We start from the raw sequence: 15,851 nt of genomic DNA, 5'->3' as shown, positions 1-15,851 counted from the left end.
ACACACACACACACACACACTTATATATATAAATATATATATACACACACACACACAGTATATTTAAGTTTTGACAGTTTACTGTTCAGTTTTGATGCTGACTTCTGTTTATGGACTTACGTTGCATTCAAAGACATTGGAAAATACAAAATTACTTGATGGAGAAAAAAAATAATGATAATATGATAATAACAGAATTTTCTTGTCAATATACATCACACAAAACTGTATAAAGCATTACCCGCTCATTTCTAGTTTAAGTTTACTTTAGGTGATCTACATACAGCTGCAGATGAAAATTCGTTAACTAAATAAAATGAAGAAGCAACGAATGTGACTTCTCGCTTTCCAGATACAGTGAGCAGCTCTTCTGCTGTTTCATATCCTGTTTTTTCTTCTGACGTTTTGATTTTTTCCCCCTTTTTAAATATACCTTCACCATGAATTTTTAGTTTGACACTTGTGAGTGTTTCTCCACACCACCGTGTCATTTTACGATTTAAGCGTTCTACTTGTAGAACCACACTGTTGTGTTGAAACCACTGTTCTGCTATTCTCCACCAAATACTCACATTTTCTACTTTATCTGAAACAGCAGGCAGAAAAGGCAGTATAATAAACGAGAGAAGCTGCAGTAAAAACAGCAGGAAGCAACCACAGGTGATAGTCCCGAGGTTAAAAACAACAAAGACATGGAGGGAGTAGAGATGAGATATAGGATTATTGTTTTCTGTCCTCTCAGTCGTTTGCCCTTTTAACTTGTGTGAAAGGAAATTGAGATATTGCGAGAGGGGGGTGACTGATCTGTTTGTTCGAATTCCAGGAGCGCGTGGGAAACTTCCTGGCGGATTTCTACTCTGTGAACGGCCTTGTACTGGAGTCCAGGAAGAGACGAGAGCATCTGAGCGAGGAGGACATCTTGAGGAATAAAGCCATCATGGAGAGTCTGAGCAAAGGAGGGAACCTCATCGACCAGAACTTTGAGGTGACCGTCAACCTTGTTGAGTTGTAACATGTTGTTTTGACATCACAACATTGTCATGAAAGACAAATCAACAAACAAAACCGTCACATTGGCTATCCCATCATTATTTGTTTTGTCACATGACTGACATTTTTGCCATTTATTCACTTGGGACTTTTAGAATGAAACCCAACTTACCGTAGTTATTTAATAAAACTAACAACTATTAATCTATATCTGACTTTTTATCATTAGTGCATGTTTGTTAACAAATTAGGCACTTAGAAATTTGATTCCTCAACTATTTTGTTTTGTTGTTTAAAATGCATAATCTAATAATTTGATGCTGCTATCTCAATGTTCCTGTTCTATCTCATTTCTTTCAGTATGGATGTATAAGAGAATGATGAAATCCCACTTACAGCAGATATGCTGTTCTTAGCTGCCTTTTTAGTGATGTTTGATGTTGCTAGTTGCTTTTCTCAGAATAAATCATAAGCACTTGATATTTAAAAAATATCCATCCATTCATCCATCATCTTTACTCACTTCCTCCTTTTTGGGTGGGTGTAATGTTGAAATTCATTATTGATTATTAGTTTTAACATGTCACACCCACTGGTCAGAAAACCCCCCTCCAACTACCTCAAAGTGGCCCATGGGCCACCAGTTGATCATCACAGTTGTAGCAGGTTTCGTGGCTCCGGGCTCTTTTTTAATTTAATGAGTGGGGCAAAAATGGCTCTTTGGTCAAAAAGGTTGCAGACCCCTGGTCGCGGGGGTCACTGGTGCCCATGCTCAGCCATCACTGTACGAAAGGCGGGGTACACCCCGGACATGTCTCCAGTCCACCACAGGGCCACATATAGAGAGACAAACAACCATTCACTCTCTCACTCTCACCTAGGGACAATTTAGAGTTACCAGTCAGCCTAACATGTATGTTCTTGGTCTGTGGGATGAAACCGGAGTACCCAGATAAAACCCACGTATGTATGGAGAGAACATGTAAACTCCACCCAGAGAGGCCCCCAGCCAGGATTTGAACTGGGGTGACCTGCTCTCTGAGAGGCGGCAGCTCTACCAACTGCGCCACCGTGCTGCCCATTAAAAAATAAAATAAAATAAATAAGTGCAACTTGGCGCCTCTGCTCTATTAGTAAACATCCTGTTCACGTACACCTGTGGACTAACCACCTGTTCAATCCCCAAACTGTCTAGTCCTGCTGGAACCTTGGGGTAGGACAAGAGTTTCTCAGACAAAATGAACCTCACTGTTCTATGTGTTTGAAGATAACTCTTACAGAACCAGCATGGATATATTGGTAAACTTTAAAAAAAAGTTTGCATGGTTTGTTGAAAAATCCCCATTCCCACACTGATGCTTCTTTTCTTTGCATGTGTTTGAGTTGCAGCACTACCACCTGCTGGTGACAGCTTCACAGCTGCACCTTATTTACACACCTCTCTGACCCAGCATCCCCTCACTACATACAGTATGTTCCAGAGTTTGCTTAGCAAGCTGTTGTGTAAACACCAAACATAAAGCCTGTGACATAGTAAGGACAAAGCCTCTCAGCACACAGCAGATGCCTTTTAGCTGCTGTTTTTATGCACTCTCTCTTGTTCTGGGCTGGGTTTTGTTTCATCACACTGCCCTTTGTTGCCATGCAGTCTCTTTCCAGCACAGGGAATTCCTGCCTAGTCACGTTTAAAGCGAACAGGTTAGTTTCACAGGAGGAACTATTTTCTGCGTGTGTCTCAGTGGAAATTAGTTCCTGTGAAGTAAAATGGGCAGCAGCTGTGATGAAGGCATGTTTACAGCAGTGAGGGGGGACCGGGTCAGTCTGTGGACTTAGGCAAGAGTGCAGGGCTTTAAAATAGAGCTTGATGCTATTGATGACTGGGATGATTGCTACCCCCTACCCGGGTACCATGGAACGAGTTGGGTGGGGACCAGCATACCAGGAGATCAGGATTTGCTTTTGTGTGTTTTGCTCTCGTCACAACAACATGCAAAGGCTGGTACACACTGCAGGGAAAGATGCACATCTGTGATGACTGCCGTGCAAAACAAGTACCGTCGCTTATTTTTCTCACATTTTATTCACGTGTTACGTCATTCTGTCCTGGTCGCTTCCCAGCAGCCTTAAAAACATGTCGGCCAAAGTTTCAAACTCGAACACTTGGAAAGAGGAGGTAATTTTGGGAGAATGTCAGTTTTGGGATTAACAATATGGCACTTGTCCCAGATCTAGTTCAGGGTCGTCCAGAACGAGTTGTCCGGTCCTAAAATAAACTGACACAGAAGACTGATTCAGTGAAGGCACAGCAGACACTGCTCTTCACTGGGAAGATGCTCTGCACTTTTGTGAATTCTCCTTTTAGCTGCTTTGATGCTAGAGAGTTTCAGTGTGGGTGAGTAAAAATAATCTGGAGGATGAATGTGACCTAACCACAGCTGCGCTAACTTTGACAGAACGATAAGTTTGACACCGTCTTGCTCATGAAGACCACACTTTAACGATATACGTACGTGTCAGTTGTTATTTAAGACTCAAATATCTAACCATTATGAAAGGTTAGCTTCTGATAACTGGGTGCCATTAAATTAGTGCTAGGTGTTAATGATACTTTATTACGAATGCGTGTTTACAGACATGTATTTAAGGTTGTGCAATGACGCAGCCCATCCATTTTCTTTACCCATTTTTCCGTGCAGAGTAGCAGGAAGCTGGTTCCTTTAAAGAAGTTTCTTTATTTGCCTTTATTTATTTTAATCGTACTTTTCTGAAGCAGTCAAGTGTGACGCTGAAAGGGATTAAAGACGAGGGCTCTTATGTTCAGGACGCAGCAGAAACCAGTACAGATCTATAATCGGCCAAACGCTGAGAAACCGAGTCTGATTTCAGCTCTTTGCACATACATGTTTCGTGATGTACTTTGTTTCTCAGAAGGCTTCTTGGAAATGTAGGTACGGACAGTATGTGAGGTTGGAAGGGCCGTCTGTGACTCCCTCTAGTGGCCTTACAATAGCTGTGCATTTGTTTTAAGCCTCTGAAAACATTTTAACAGTTGGGTCTAATAATATTTGGTCACTGATATTGAGATTTGGCTAACCATATTCAGCCAAATTAAATTTAAGGAAAACAAAACAAAAAAATAGCTTAAATGTAAAACATCAAAGTTCACGCTCAATAATCCAGGTAGAAAATTGTGACCGCAACGTCTCAACAAAAAAAGAAACCGTCCAGATGACCTGACTGAATTTTGTTGGATTTTTTTACCTGGATTATTGAGCATGATGTTTTGAACCACTTGGACTATGGCTGCCTGAGAGGAGTCGGCAGGGGAGAGGACGGGCCCCAGAAACCATCTTATCACCGTTAAACTGGTTGGCCCACTATGTGAGTGTGCTGCTTGTGGGACTGAGTTTGTTGTGGCTCCTCGAACTGATGAAGTCCTTTGGATGAAGGATGAAACGTCTCAAAAAAAAAAAAAAAAAAAGAAACCATCCAGAGGAACGGACTGAACTTTGATGGACTCAAGTGTAAAAATATACAAATGCTTAAGATATCCAATGTGTACGTTAACACATTTATCAGCGCTCTGCTTATAATTTCATCCTGTTTTATTTATTACAGTATGTGTTGATGTCTTTGGAGGGTTTCTAGACACCAGAAAATGACAGGCTGCAGACATAATAATAACAGTGATGACTACCGCTACCTTTTAGTATGCCTTTTAATATTAATAAGATTATGTGCTGCTGATCTCATGCTGCTGATTTATTTCATGCTGCTGTGTTCATTCATACTCATCTGCTCACACAGAGACTCATGTTCGTGCTGCTGTTGTTCGGCATATTGTTTTTGTACTATAAAGTGTTTAGCATATTTCTTAGTTCATATCTTAGATCTTATTACTGTTTTTCTTTTACAATTTATACTTTTGTTGCATGTAACTGGGACCTTGAGTACACAATTTTGTTCCACCACATGTACCACGTGTGATGTGAATGACAATAAAGAAACATTGACCGCAATATGGATAGGTTTAAAAATTAGTCACTATTTTTAGGAGATTAATCATAAGTTAAAACATTAAAACTCCTACAACTAAGGTCATTATAACTTATTGTCAGTTAGGTTAGCAAACAAATCCAGCTCCCATTTTAATGAACATTAAGGAACAAATATTAGTTAAAGTGAATTTAGACTACTTCCTGTTTTATCACTCGTTTGTTCTTAATGGGTTATTGATAGAACATTTCCTTTTTTTGGTCTTTCAGTCTACAAGAAGACAATCTTTGACTCCCCCCTCACCCAACACTATATCCTGGGAAGAATATATCACTGCTGGCAATGGAAAGTAGGTGATGGTTTAATAATGTGTTGTTAATTTTGTTTACTGGAACACCAAATGACACAAACTGAGTCTGCTGCTGCTTTTTCCTCAGAGCGCCTCATCTAGGAAGAGAGCTGGTCTGCAAGGAGAGCAAGAAACACTTCAAAGCCACGATAGCCACGAGTCAGGACTTCCCTCTGGGCATCGAATCGTGAGACAGATTTTAAAGTACAAGCTTATCTTTCTATGAAGAATCACAAACCCGTGTGTGAACTTTCTTCTCTGTTTTTCTCCCACAGGTTACTGAACGTTCTGGAGGTTGTTGCGCCCTTCAAGCACTTTAATAAACTCAGGGAGTTTGTTCAGATGAAGCTCCCCCCTGGTTTCCCTGTCAAACTGGGTAAAGTTTGAAAAATGAGAATATTTTCATTTCGTATTGTGTTAAAATCCATGAATAAACAGAATATTTTCCAAAAAAAAATTTTTTTCCCTCATAGTTTTTTTTTCTTCTGCAGACATCCCGGTCTTTCCTACCATCACAGCCACGGTGACATTTCAGGAGTTTCGCTACGATGAGTTTGATGAATGCATTTTTACCATTCCCAACGAGTATAAAGAAGACCCAAGCCGCTTCCCCGACCTTTAACCTCTCGCTCTGGACTACGAACAGGCCACTTTATTCCTACAAAACGTACCTTTTGAATAACAAATAGGCTGCAGGTTTTATATGTGGCAGCAGGTAGCTTTGAGTCGGATCATCTCATCAAAGGGCATTGAACTTAAAGGCATCAGTTTGTGTATTATGGGATATGAGTAGCAAAAGGATACCAGGTCAGTTGATTTGTATTTTAAGTATGTAAGTATTGTTTTTAAAGAGGCTGTCTTAAACTGACATGTAGTCAAGCACTGATATTATTGTGAGAACCTTGAGAGGAATTCTGCTCAAAGTTCATATTCATGTTCTACAACAAGAGCAAAAGTAAAAATTGTAATAATTTTTATAAAACCTAAGGTGCAGGCTTAAACAGGCGGGTAAAATCATTCATTTCCAGGAACCACAATAAAAGCCAAGAGAATAAATTAACGAGTTTTATTTGAACAAAACTCCTTTTAATGCACAAAATTCTGTGGTTGTGTATGACGACGATTTTTGTGAGCATGAATATTTGGGCACTTTTTAGATTGTGTTACTCCAGCCGAGTTTAACAACACTCGTTTCAGATTAAACCTTTAATCCTGCATTTTGAAATATCAGGTTTTTTAGGTGAATGCCTGATGATTTTTATGGTACATCTTGGGGAGGGAGCAAGTCTTAAGTTGGGTTAACAAACTTTGTCACCTTTTTAAAAACCGTTTAGCTACAATCCTGTTGAGTGGTGATTGGAGAACAAATTGCTTTTAACATAACATCCGTGCTGTTTTTTTTACACATGAAACCAGGCTTGTTGTTTTACACCCTGTATAGTTATTTTAGTTGGAAAGTAATGTTTTTTACTTTTATTCTTTGAACTTACAAGATCGACGTTCCCTGCAAGCAGATAAGTGTAATTTCTTTATGTAGCTGTGAGTTGAATCAAGTTTATTGGTTTGTAAGCAGTGGTACATTTTGTACATACTTAGTTTTGATTATCTTTTAATCTTCCTGTTTGTTTTTTCCTTTAAATATTGAAACAATCATTTCAGCTGTATGAAAAGCACAAAGCACCCGGATTCTCTCTAAAAACAGGAAATGTTTCATTGGTGCTGCTCTGGTTCATGAGCTCCTCTCACTGGTGCAGACCAGTTTTATCACATCCCCGTTTTTAAACAAGATGCTCGTTTCGCCCACGTTTAGCAAAACCAAAATCCAGTATCCTCGTTTCTAACGTTCCATAGTTCTATAAGTGCAGCTAGCGGAAGCGTGCCTCTTTACTGAATTAATGCTTTACGTTATTTGATGCTCCTTCCTGACTTAGGCTGCTGTTTTCTGTAGGGAGTCGTTCATCTATCTACATGTCAGTTGTACAGCAAAAACTGTTGTATACGTCTGCAACACTATTTTCATATAAAATGTACTAAAATAAAAACATCCAACAGTCTGCTGCTCCACATCCAGTTATTAATGGAAACGGGTCCGTGCACGTTCTCTGGGTTTGGAGTCGTTCAGTTAGAATGACAAAATGCACCAAACTAAACAATGTTTGTAAATTGCACCCGCCTGTTTTAAAAAACAAACAAACAATGTAGTACTTTTAGCTGTAAAATAAAATGTCTACTTTTGTTCCAGCAATGATGCCACAGGTTAGGAGTTTACCCCACTTTTATTTGTTTCCTTTGGAAAATCTATTTGAGACTTGTGTATTTCACTGTAACACATTTCTATCTACAATCCAAACTGAAGATGTGCAGCTGAAGTTCGACAGTGCATTAAGTGGGTAACCCCCAAAACAAAACATGGTACAAGTACAGCTTTTAGATACATTTTACTGTCAGGACTTAGCTAAATCAAAATCTTTTTACAGACACAGAAGTTTAAAACAATTTTTCATGTTATCTGTATTAGTGTGTGTCTTAAAAAATAAAAATAAAAATCAGAATTGTTTCTACAATTAAGACACAAACTTGTTAACGTTGTGGGGTCAGGCACAGACATGTGGAATACATTAGAATATAAAAACAGTGAAAAAACACGACTTGTCTCAGGAATCTCAGTCGCTCATCTCCATGTCCTCCTGATGATGGTCGTCACCATTTAGTTTGGATTTCTTAGAGATCCGAGCTGCATTTTTCTCGATCTCGTGACCTTTAGGAGACGTGACAGAATCGGAGTCGCTCTTCCTCTCATCATCTTCCTCTCCCTTTTCACTGTCGTAACCTTGCTCCTCCTCATCGTAGTCCCGGGTCACCTGTATTGTAATTTATTCTTTTAATTGGCATGTACTGGTAGGTTATTTTTAAAAAGTACAGACTTTACAGCCAAGCCTTGGTCTTGAACATTTTGATAAGCATTACGTTGTCCTGATAAACTGAAGTGCCCTTTTTTTTTTTTTTTAACAACATGCAACAGCATCAAGTATGAGGGAGAATCAATGATGTTCTGCAGCCTTCTGACACCACGGAGATCTAGAGTCAACAGAAATGTAACTTTCTAATCGTGCTATAACAAGAGTTTGAGCTGTAAAATACACTATTTTGTGTGTGTGTGTGGGGGGGGGGGGGGTGTACTGTAGATTAAGGCTTGGTAATCTGAGTCAACATTAGCAAGAACGAGCTTGACCAAACAGTTTGAATCACTTGGTTGTACAAGGCTCTGGAGGTCATCAAACTGGTCAGAGACTGGTCAGTTTTCAAACCTGTGTTCAGAGTCGAAGCTCTAATGACCGCATCACTGAATGCTTTTATTTTATTGAGTTGCTTTGTTTTCTTTAAATAAAACTGGTGGCTTTGCATTTTCTTACAATATAAGTTTTACACAGACATTCTCTACCGAGCACATACCTTCACATCTTCTTTCTCGCTGTCAGACATCCGGTCCCGTTCTCGCTCTTTCTCCTTGTTCTTTTTCCTGCTGGTTGAGCGTTCTGGCTCTCTGCTACGGTCCCCGTCCTCCCTCCTGTCTCTATCCCGCTCCTTCTCACGGCCCTTGTCCTTCTTTTTTTCCTTCTTGTGGCTGTTAATTAAACACATTTAACTTTTAGCTGGGGGAATAATATAGTTGATGTAAAAAGACAAATGAAGTGCAGACTAACCGTCTGGGCGATGGAGACCTGGACGGCTTTCTCTTGGGTGACCTGGAAGCACTGCGACTTCGCCTGTGCCTCCTAAAACATACATGAACTTTATTGACTGCTGTGATAAGAGCGTCACGTATGAAGCGAGCAGGCTGTTCCCTGACTTCCACCAGAGGTAAATACTGCATTAACCACTCACCGATTGATGCTTCGAGACCTCCTGGCACTGCTGTAGCTCTTAGGGGGCGTCTTTGACCTTTTCTTAGGCTTTTCTTCCTTCCTCCGATCCCTGTTCAAAACATGAGTGCAAAAAAAAAAAAAAAAACAGTCACAAAGGAAACAGTGTCAAACTTTCAAACAGAAAATAACATTTTAAACTTTTTATCTACACCTTTGCTCTCTACTGCAGTAATTAAAATATGCTCAGAAAGACGTTTAATACAAAAAGAACAGGAATGAAGTGACAGACCTAGATCTACTTCGACGACTTCTTTCCTGAGAGTAAGTCCTCCTCCTCCGGGGGCTCTTGGACCTTCTTTTACTTCTTGAAGCTCTTGAATGAGACATATGCTGAGACCTGCTCCTTGAACGTCTGATCAAAAAAATAAAAGAGCATATGTTAGACAGTGAGGCACATTTTTCCTTTGGGATAATAAAGTCTTCTTATTCTACAATTTAACGTTTGTCTTGACCAAATGGGAGTATTATTCCTGGCTTTGATTGTTACACATTTACCTGTGCCTTGATGGAGTCCTGGACCGTTTGCGCCGTGACCGCGAACGGGAACGTTTGCGCTTCTCATCTTTCTTACCTGCAAAATGTTCAAATACAAATTTATATAAAAGCCATATGGCAAACTTGTTGTTCACATAAAACATTTAAAATTTCACTAAACCAATAAAACTAAATTAATATTTACCGTACTAAACAGAAAAACTGCACTTTCTCTATAAAATGCAATTTAAGGCAAGTATTCTACATTCACAGAATTAAAACAACATTTTAGAAAATTGTGTTTAAAGTTAAAACAGTTAAAACTCACTTCCAGGGTCAATAGCATCTAAAATCAGAGACTGAGCCTCTCTGACTTTCTTCATGGTCTCTTCGATCTCCTTGTTGGCAGAATCTGGTTTTAGACCAGAAGTCAAGCCCAGCCCGGCGGCTAATGGATTTAGTCTGCAAAAGTCAGCGTTCACATTTAGGTAAACAACGTTTTGACGACTGGAATGAAAACCTGGTCTAACATAGTTATACTTTCTTACTTTGGATCCATAGACTGCATGAGCTTCAAAAAGTCTGCCGAAAGAGTCTGAGAAAAAAAGAAAATTCTTACTTATATACTTATTCTTGTTTCTTAAATCCAGTTTCTATGGTCGTAGTTTATCATCACCTGTTGGTTCATGCTAGGTGCAATTCCCATGGCAGCCATTTGTTCCAAGTTGTGAGCGCCAAGACCTCCAAATGGTGTAGCTGTCATCTGAAATGTCAAACATTTATACTTTTACTATTCTGCAGAGACAATTTTACATTCCCCCCCCTTCCCAAAACTACAACGCGCTTAAGGGGCCATGATACATTTTTTAAATTATATTGCCAAGCTAAGAAAAATAAATAAATAAAAGCCATACAGTTACGAGAATAAAGTCATAGAATTACGAGAATAAAGTTGTACGATTTTTTTTTATTTTTTACAGCCGTCGTTAATTTTTTTATTTTTCTCCGAGTCTGATCCACGATGTGACCTGTCAATCAATCCAGTAGGCATGTTGGCAAATGACCGATCCGAAGCTAAATGAGTCGTAATATTATCCGAACTCCAACACATAAAGCAGGGTTTACTGCATTATAACTGTGGTAAAATGAATGTTTGTTAAACTTTATTGTTATCGACGCTCTTACCCAAAACGTGATCCACCTGCTGTTTTTTTTGGTCTTTCTTTATACGAAACAAATACAATTTTGTATGCTGCTTCTGGGATGCATATACATGACATCATTATGTCATGACTTTTGTTTCCGTTTGATAACGGCGCTCAATGAGCGAAACTCTGCGTGCAGCGCTGTTAGAGGTCTTAGACAGACTTCTTTGGTTCATTTACCATTTATTTATACAGGTAGTCACGAGAACTCATTTTCAAGAGGGACCTGTTTAGGGAGCAGATGGTGGGGGTTAAGGGCCTTGCTCAGTAGCCCAGAGTGGGGCGAAAGAGGGTGGAGGGAGGTGTGGGTGTTCCACCTTTTCCACCCACATTTGGATGCGAGTTGTAACTGCGACTTTCCGATCACAGGTCCATCTTCTAACCTCTGCGCCACCACTCCCCCAACCATGAATTTTATAGGAGCATTTAACTTCCGATTAGTCATTTGCTGACATGCCTACTGGATTGATTGACAGGTCGCGTTGTGGAGTCGACTCATGGGAAAAACAATAAAAGAGATGTTAAAAATAAATAAATAAATAACTCGTACGACTTTATTCTCGTAATTTTATGGCTTTTAATTTTTTTTTTTTTCTTAGTGTGGCAATGTAAAAAAAAATTTTCCTTAGCATGGTCCTAAAGCTCCATCATACAAAACAAACACTTTCTTGTAATACAACTTCATCATGAAAACTAACCGATGCAAGAGGATTAGGTGTTGGAAGAAGGCCTCCACCAGGCAGCATTCCTGCCAAAGCGTTGGCTGGAGCCAGGAGCGACATGGCTTTAGATTCATCAGGAATAACTCCTGGAGAAAAACAAAAACATTTCAGTACATGCTCAGAGAAAATGCTGACAACACTAAGACAAGACTTGCAGACAAGCCACCTCAGTCCAACTACTCTGTAGTTAAAAATAAATAAGGAGCCACTTTTTGTCTTGTCTGTAAATCTTGATGGCTGATTTGTTTTGTGAAATTATAATTGTGGGATTAGCAGCTAAGAGATCAAGTTACAATACACACTGTGGTCAACACTGCCAAGATTTTATCACCTGTACTTGTTTTTAAAGTCATGAACCAAACGTTAGCAAGCACAGCCAGTTGTCCCGTGGGATGTGCTCTCAAATTTCATTAACAAGCGACGCACGCCGGCTGCTTCGCTATAAAGCACACAAAAACATTGAGATACAAAAAAAGTTCATGATTTGGGTGTAGAGACAATTATACATTTCAATATCACTTACCATAACCTCTACAAAAAAAACAAAACAGAAAAGGTTCAGTCATTTTACCTTTTCCAGTCTTTGATTGACCCCACAACAAAAACACTACTGTCAGACACTGGTGTAATTGTAGGTAACACAAAACTATAAACTGTGTCAAAAACAATATGAACTAAACAATCAAGGACTATTCCCAACAATGATTGTTATAAAAATCCTAAACTATATGCTCAATAATGATGAGAACAAGAAAATCTTAAAAGATGATCATCCATGTGTAATCTGAAAACAGGCTAATTTCCATCTGACTTTTTTCAAAACAGGGAGAGACAAACACCCACACACACATCCATCAACGCATGCACACACACACACACACACACACACACACACACACACACGCTCAACAGAAAAGACACTTGAGAAACAGGATAAGGCTGCAGAAGACAAAACTGTTGGTGGCATTTTCAGCAGGGCCTGGTAAATAGGGCTGGCTGAACCAGGAAAAAGAACTGTAAAACAACAACAAAAGAAACACCACCGTTAAACACGAGTCACTCAACTCATTCAGAGTTATGTGTGGATCAGGCAGAGCCTTAAAAGTTTCATTTGTACGGTAATGGAAAAGTTGGTAATGCAAATGTTAAATTAAACATGTCTCTGGTAAATTCAGCATTTAAATGCCCAACAGTGTGTGTTTATTATGATTAATAACCACGACATGTTCTAACAAACCTCATCATCCCAAACCTTTTAATTCTAACACAGCATGCAGAGCTGATTTATTTAGCATGCTTTCTGCTTGTTTAGGGAAGTCCCGAACATTTTTGCTCCATATGCAAAAATTTGATATACCAGACTCCAAAAGCACCAATTTTAGATCCTGTATTTAACATATTTACAACACCATACTGTGCACAGAGTTATTGAGCAGATAAAAGTAATGTAGTAGAAGCAGATCCATTAAGAGTGTTTCCTTAACATATCTGCATCAAGACAAACAAACAAAAAAAAAAGCCAGACTCAAAACACCCTTACTGGTGTTTTCACCAGCTGATTAGATACTAAAGACTGTGTGAACCTCCATCACTCTACACAGTCACATCTCCCCCTTTGTTGGATTTGTTAGAGGTCAAGTCCATCATAGGCCTAACTTACACCTAAAAACAGGCGTCATCCACCAGCGCATGAAAACTTTGTGCAGAACTTTGACTGTATTGTGGCAGACAGTGTGGCTGTTTGAGCAGTAACTTCGGTGTGTATTGTTAACTTTAGTTACGCAATATTTCTAAGAATAAATGCATTTTTGAAATGTAAATATTTTTGAAGAATATAACATTTGATAAATCCTGGTAAAACAGAAATAAAACATTGCTCTCTTTTGTTTGTTTTACTTAGTTGCTATTAGAGCATCAAGTGGAATTTATTCAAACTGGTTCAAGCCAATTTGGGAAATTGACAGCTAGTGTGAGAAAAGGTTGAAACATAAAAATATATATATATAATTTTTTAACAAAATAGGCCAAATATGTCTAACTGATCTAGTTGTTTAGGGCAGCCTAGATGATATTAAAAGTAATATTTAACTACAAAAAAATGCATAATTTGAATTTGTAAAGAAATGCTCAGCACCCTCTTCCCCCACCTATAGATTTGAGTTGCGTTGCTATTTTTAAAGAAAAGTTGCCTTGAACAGAGAGAGAGAAAGAAGTTAATATTTTACAGCAGAACAAAGAGAAAGAGAAGAGGCTTGCGAATGTGGTGCCATTATTTTTTCTAATCTCCTGATGGCAGCAGAAGTTCACTTTCAGCCAGCAAGGAAGTGCCTCTCTGCAAATGACTTGCCCACTATGAAAACCACAACACAAATAACAGAGAGAAAAGTTTACAGCTAGTTTGTAAGACATAGACACAAATGTACATTTCCCTGTTACATTCCTAGAAATGCCAAGCACAGAAAAGCCTAGCAAAAATAAACTCACAGTGACTCAGACTCGGATAATGTTTGCAATTCTATCCATTACACTTACAAATGTGATGTATGCTTAGAAAAAGCTGTGTGAATGAAAAAAATAAAATAAAACAGACACCCACCTTCAGCAAAGGGGACCACGATCAAAGCTCTGTCCACAAAAACGGTGTTCGTCAGGTGTTGAGACACTCCCACCGACTCGGGCTCACGGAACTTTACAAAACAGACACGTGAAGTCACAGGCAAGGGAGAGTCACTGGAAGAAAATACAGATATGTTGTGCAAAGAATACAAACACAAAGGCTCAACATATCCTCTTCAAGTTGTCACTGTGTTGTGTTGCACAAGAACCCTGTTGAGAAATGCGTTTTTATCACCATTGTTTTTCATTTTTTCCCAACCTTCTCCGGGTGGTTGCAAGTTCTAATCTGTGCGGCTTTGAATCATAAACTATATTGCTGCAAATACTTTTTAAATTATTATTATTTTGAAGAACTGACTGAGAACACCTCCCACCTGTGGAGTAACAAGGCAAAATTAAATAGAAACAAAAACAAGGTACAATAATCCAGTCCAGGGGTGCAGTCAATGTTCCAAAATGTTTCACAGTCATATCAGATGTGTTTGTTAGTCCAGTATAAAAATAAAAAGTACTGACTTAAAGCCTAACAGTTTGCTTGTTAATTAAAAGTAAACGATTAGCTCCCTTGTTCTCACACACCTGAGTTAAAGAACTGCATCAACAGATGAATATCAAATCAATTTTGTTTATTACACATCCTTTAAAACCAGGTGTGCTGAAGGAGGTAATCATAATTCAATAAGAGAATTTGAGGAAAGAAATTAACTTATAGACACCAAGAGATGGCAGTAGTGCAACATTGATGGATGCAAGCTGCCGTTAAAAACCAAAGAAGAAGAAGAAGAGGTAATCATAAAACACGCAGGAAGGATCTAGCTTGCAACACTGATTTAACATGACTTTTCAAAGCAGACGTGTAAACTGCAAGCTTGTGTTAATGCTTTTAGTTTCAAAGAAGGGTTTCAAAGAAGGCGAAATTCACGTATTGATCTGGGAGCTTTGAAAAAGTTAATACAAAAAGGAAACGGCACACGTGTCACGAGCGTGAGGGGACGTCTGAGACGCATTAGCACAACATTAGCATTAGCATAACGTTAGCATTAAGCATTAGCACAATATTAGCATTCAGGGAGGCCTGTTCGATGCTGCAGGCCTTAAGGAGAGCCGTGCGTAGGCCAATAAAGCTTTACCCAGCAATAATACATAATACTCACTCAGGTGGAAACAGTTTGAGCTCCTCTATGGTTCCGAGGAATTCAAAAAGACTCCTCATTTGTTCGGACGTTGTGCTCGGGGAAACATTTGTCACCTGAACGACGTGCGTGTTGGAGCTCATTTTCACAGCCGCTAACTATGCTAGCAATTAAGTCTTAAATTAAAATTCAAGCTATGTTAGGTTTACAGTGTAAAAAAAACTATCGAGCTAATACAAAAATTTGCATGTCTAGTTAAAAATAAGTGGATGTTGAGGAGCTGCAGATCGGCCGCAGCTCTGTCGTGACTGGAGAGGCGGTGATGCTGCTGCTTTCAGGTACCAGTTTTCGCCTTCGTAATTGAGCACTTCTCGTGGCAAACACAATTTTGCGTCTTGCTTTATTTGATTATATAAAACAAAAGTGCAAATACATCAAGT

General features: G+C 39.0%; 2 protein-coding genes across 3 annotated transcripts in view; one reads left to right on the top strand and one right to left on the bottom strand.

Moving 5' to 3' along the window:
* ankrd13c (ankyrin repeat domain 13C) overlaps positions 1–5,977 on the top strand; it is a 31,477-nt gene extending 25,500 nt beyond the window's left edge. The window contains exons 10-14 of the mRNA XM_037674589.1: positions 824–985; positions 5,256–5,335; positions 5,424–5,522; positions 5,611–5,711; positions 5,827–5,977. Of these exons, the coding sequence (XP_037530517.1) occupies positions 824–985; positions 5,256–5,335; positions 5,424–5,522; positions 5,611–5,711; positions 5,827–5,957 (573 nt within the window). The 3' untranslated portion in view covers positions 5,958–5,977. The remainder of the gene's footprint in view (positions 1–823; positions 986–5,255; positions 5,336–5,423; positions 5,523–5,610; positions 5,712–5,826) is intronic.
* A 1,620-nt stretch (positions 5,978–7,597) lies between these two features.
* On the bottom strand, positions 7,598–15,741 carry LOC119407769 (serine/arginine-rich splicing factor 11). Of its 2 annotated transcripts, none has more exons than XM_037674587.1 (12): positions 15,433–15,741; positions 14,259–14,392; positions 11,639–11,748; positions 10,412–10,498; positions 10,284–10,330; positions 10,064–10,197; positions 9,757–9,832; positions 9,491–9,613; positions 9,221–9,310; positions 9,040–9,111; positions 8,789–8,960; positions 7,598–8,196 (listed from the first exon to the last, which is right to left on the bottom strand). In XM_037674587.1, exons 1-12 carry the CDS (start codon positions 15,552–15,554, stop codon positions 7,999–8,001), a joined length of 1,365 nt encoding a protein of 454 aa, XP_037530515.1. In that variant the 5' UTR covers positions 15,555–15,741; the 3' UTR covers positions 7,598–7,998. The 2 variants fall into 2 exon arrangements, with proteins under 2 accessions (XP_037530515.1, XP_037530516.1); XM_037674588.1 differs by lacking the exon at positions 15,433–15,741 and adding an exon at positions 11,994–12,101 and having other exon boundaries at positions 14,259–14,295.
* Positions 15,742–15,851: the final 110 nt, after the last annotated feature.

This window comes from Nematolebias whitei, chromosome 3, assembly GCF_014905685.2.
Source record: "Nematolebias whitei isolate Nwh7 chromosome 3, NemWhi1, whole genome shotgun sequence".
Classification (NCBI taxonomy): Eukaryota; Metazoa; Chordata; class Actinopteri; order Cyprinodontiformes; family Rivulidae; genus Nematolebias; species Nematolebias whitei.
Note: the sequence above shows the minus strand (reverse complement) of the source record. Positions and strands in the feature narration are given on the sequence as shown.